This window comes from Malurus melanocephalus, unplaced genomic scaffold (assembly GCF_030028575.1).
Source record: "Malurus melanocephalus ecotype Western Australia unplaced genomic scaffold, MMel_1.1 scaffold_670, whole genome shotgun sequence".
In the NCBI taxonomy this organism is placed as follows: Eukaryota; Metazoa; Chordata; class Aves; order Passeriformes; family Maluridae; genus Malurus; species Malurus melanocephalus.
The window spans coordinates 50,583-53,867 of record NW_026623902.1 but is presented as its reverse complement, the minus strand read 5'-3'; the positions used below and the strand labels follow the sequence as shown (position 1 = coordinate 53,867).

The window sequence follows — 3,285 nt, the reverse complement described above, 5'->3', positions numbered from 1 at the left end:
GGGTGGGGAGCCTTGGGATTCCTGCTCCATGTTACAGCTRCTGGGAGCTGCTGGTGCAGAAACTGGACTGGGATGATGGAGATTTGAGTCTGGTGAGCTGCAGGATGAGCCAGGGTGCTGGAGCTCTGTGCCTGGCTCTGTGCTCAGAGCCTTTGCCTGGAGCTTTATGGAGATGGATCAGAGCGGTCACTGAGCTGCCGTCCATCAGCTCGTCCCCTGTGCTCCCATTTCTCCTGGATTAAACATCATCACTCCCAGATGTAAGCTTTGATGCTAGAGAGGGATCCCCAGTGGGGTTTTTCCAGCCTGAGAAAGGCAGGAGTGGCTGAGGAGAGAGTTTGGAGGATTATAGGGAAGGGTGTTTAGTGCGAAGAACTGCGGGTGGGGAGCTTTGGGGTTCCTGCTCCATGTTACAGCTGCTGGGAGCTGCTGGTGCAGAAACTGGACTGGGATGATGGRGGTTTGAGCATGGTGAGCTGCAGGATGAGCCAGGGTGCTGGAGCTCTGTGCCTGGCTCTGTGCTCAGAGCCTTTGCCTGGAGTTTTATGGAGATGCTCAGAGCGGTCACTGAGCTGGCGTCCATCAGCTCGTCCCCTGTGCTCCCATTTCTCCCAGATTAAACATCATCACTCCCAGATGTAAGCTTTGATGCTAGAGAGGGATCCCCAGTGGGCTTTTTCCAGCCTGAAAAAGGCAGAGGTGGCTGAGGAGAGAGTTTGGAGGAGGATTATAGGGAAGGGTGTTTAGTGGGAAGAACTGCGGGTGGGGAGCCTTGGGATTCCTGTTCAATGTTACAGCTGCTGGGAGCTGCTGGTGCAGAAACTGGACTGGGATGATGGAGGTTTGAGCCTGGTGAGCTGCAGGATGAGCCAGGGTGCTGGAGCTCTGTGCCTGGCTCCGTGCTCAGAGCCTTTGCCTGGAGTTTTATGGAGATGGGTCAGAGCGGTCAGTGAGCTGCTGTCTATCAGCTCGACCCCTGTGCTCCCATTTCTCCTGGATTAAAAATCATCACTCCCAGATGTAAGCTTTGATGCTAGAGAGGGTTCTGGTGGAGTTTTTCCAGCCTGAGAAAGGCAGGAGTGGCTGAGGAGAGAGTTTGGAGGAGGATTATAGGGAAGGGTGTTCAGTGGCAGGGACAGGCAGGTGCCTCAGTCCTGCCACAGCAGAGCCTGGGCCAAACATGCCTGTGTCTGTCCCCAGGGGTGTCCCCATCAGGTCCCGGTGTGGTGGTGATGCAGCTGAATGTCCCCAACGGCCCCCAGGCCCCCCAAAACCCCCCCATGGTGCAGTGGAGCCACTGTAAGTACTACAGCCTGGAGCAGCGGGGGCAGAAGCCAGGAGACCTCTACAACCCCGACACCAGTGCTCAGGTACTGGGAGGACTGGGAGGGACGGGCAGGGGGCAGCTTTGGGGTGAAATGGGTGCGGGGTCACCCCACGGGGTCAAAGTGGAGGTGTCTGACACTGTCCCTCCCCCCAGGCCAGCACCCAGCTGAACAGCCCCATCACGTCCCCCACGCAGTCCCCGACACCGTCACCCGTCACCAACCTCAACAGCGTGTGCACGGGGCTGAGCCCCCTCCCCGTCCTCACGCAGTTCCCCCGGCCCATGGGCCCGGCACAGGGTAAGGGGGAAGGGCTGTGGGGACAGTCTGGGGTGGTGGTGTGGGGACAGCCTGGGGCTGTGGGGACAGGGTGTGGGGACAGCCTGGGGCTGTGGGGACAGGGTGTGGGGACAGCCTGGGGCTCTGGGGACAGGGTGTGGGGACAGCCCAGGGCTGTGGGGAAGGGTTATGGGGACATCCTGGGGCTGTGGGGACAGGGTGTGGGGGCTGTGGGGACGGGGTGTGGGGACATCCTGTGGGGACAGCCTGGGGCTGGTGGGGAAGGGCTGTGGGGAAGGACTGTGGGGACAGGGTGTGGGACAGCCTGGGGCTGTGGGAAAGGGCTGTGGGGGCATCCTGGGGCTGTGGGGACATCCTGGGGCTGTGGGGACAGGGTGTGGACACAGCCCAGGGCTGTGGGGATGGGGTGTGGGGGCAGGGTGTGGGGACATCCTGTGGGGACAGCCCCGGCTTGGTGGGGAAGGGCTGTGGGGACAGCCTGGTGCTGTGGGGACAGTCTGTGGGGAAGGGCCATGGGGGCAGTCTGTTGGGACAGCCCGAGGCTGGTGGGGACAGCCTGCAGGGACAGCCCTGTGGGGACATCCTGTGTCCCTGATCCCCACAAACGCTCCTCGTGCAGGCGATGGGCGCTACTCACTCCTGGGCCAGCCCCTGCAGTACAACCTGTCCCTGTGTCCCCCACCACTGCTCCACAACCAGCCCGGCTACACAGGACACCAGGTATGGCTGGGCATCACCTCCCCGGCCCCTCAATGGACACTGTGACAGCCACAGTGTCCCCTGTGTCCCCCGAGGTGACACCTTTGTCTCCTTCAAGGGGCAGACTGGAATGAAACACGGAAACCGGAGCAAGAGACAGGCCCTTAAATCAGCATCCACCGACTTGGGGACAAGTGACGTAGGCAAGTGACMCCCTCGAGCAGTTCCCTTTGCCCTCTGGTGTCCCCACACGGGTTTTTGGGGCTCCAGGGGCCATCCCTGCCCATGCCAGCATCCCACAGAAGCCCATGCTGGTTTTGGAGAGCAGCTTCTCTCCACACCCAAAAAAAACCCCCAGCCCAGGAGAGCCCAGGCTGGGAGTGCAGCACAAAACCTCTGAGGAGAAGGACWCCCGGGTCCTATTCCTGCCTCTCTGAGGGTGGAAGTGATGCAGTGGAGCTGGCAGAATTGGGGTTTTATTCCWCTTTATCAGCAGAAAGTGGCACCGAGACACTAACCCAGACCTGAGATCTCATTCCCGCCGTTGCTTTCCCAAGTCACTCTTCCCACCCATGCGTCCCTTTCCCATGGGAGGCTTCAGAGCTTCATTTTTGGGATTTGGGATCTCCCTGAATGGCTGCGAGGGCTGAGGGTCCCACTGAGTCATTTCTGTCTGAAGGACACCCCATGCCCGGGGTGTCCCCACTGCTCCTCAGGGAAGGAGGGACCCACAACTCGGATGGAACAGCCCTCACTGACCCTCTGGGGAGGCCTCAGGMTTGTCCCCCRTGTCACCTCCGTGTCACCACCAGCAGCTGGTTGCAGGGGCCCTTTAAGAGCTGCCTGTCCCCCTCCTGCCCCTGGCATGGTCCGTACGTGCCACGTTAATATTAGCAAAGAATCCCTTCAGCAGCTCTGCTAAGCCTGGAGCCAGGGCTGGAGCCAGGAGCTGCAGAGGGAT

The 3,285-nt window shown here is 60.6% G+C and overlaps 1 protein-coding gene across 1 annotated transcript in view; it reads left to right on the top strand.

Annotated features, from left to right (window-relative positions):
* The window catches only part of R3HDM2 (R3H domain containing 2), a 33,385-nt gene that overhangs the window by 28,191 nt on the left and 1,909 nt on the right, over positions 1-3,285 (top strand). The window contains exons 17-21 of the mRNA XM_057383935.1: positions 417-471; positions 1,038-1,370; positions 1,481-1,625; positions 2,245-2,345; positions 2,443-2,527. Of these exons, the coding sequence (XP_057239918.1) occupies positions 417-471; positions 1,038-1,370; positions 1,481-1,625; positions 2,245-2,345; positions 2,443-2,527 (719 nt within the window). The remainder of the gene's footprint in view (positions 1-416; positions 472-1,037; positions 1,371-1,480; positions 1,626-2,244; positions 2,346-2,442; positions 2,528-3,285) is intronic.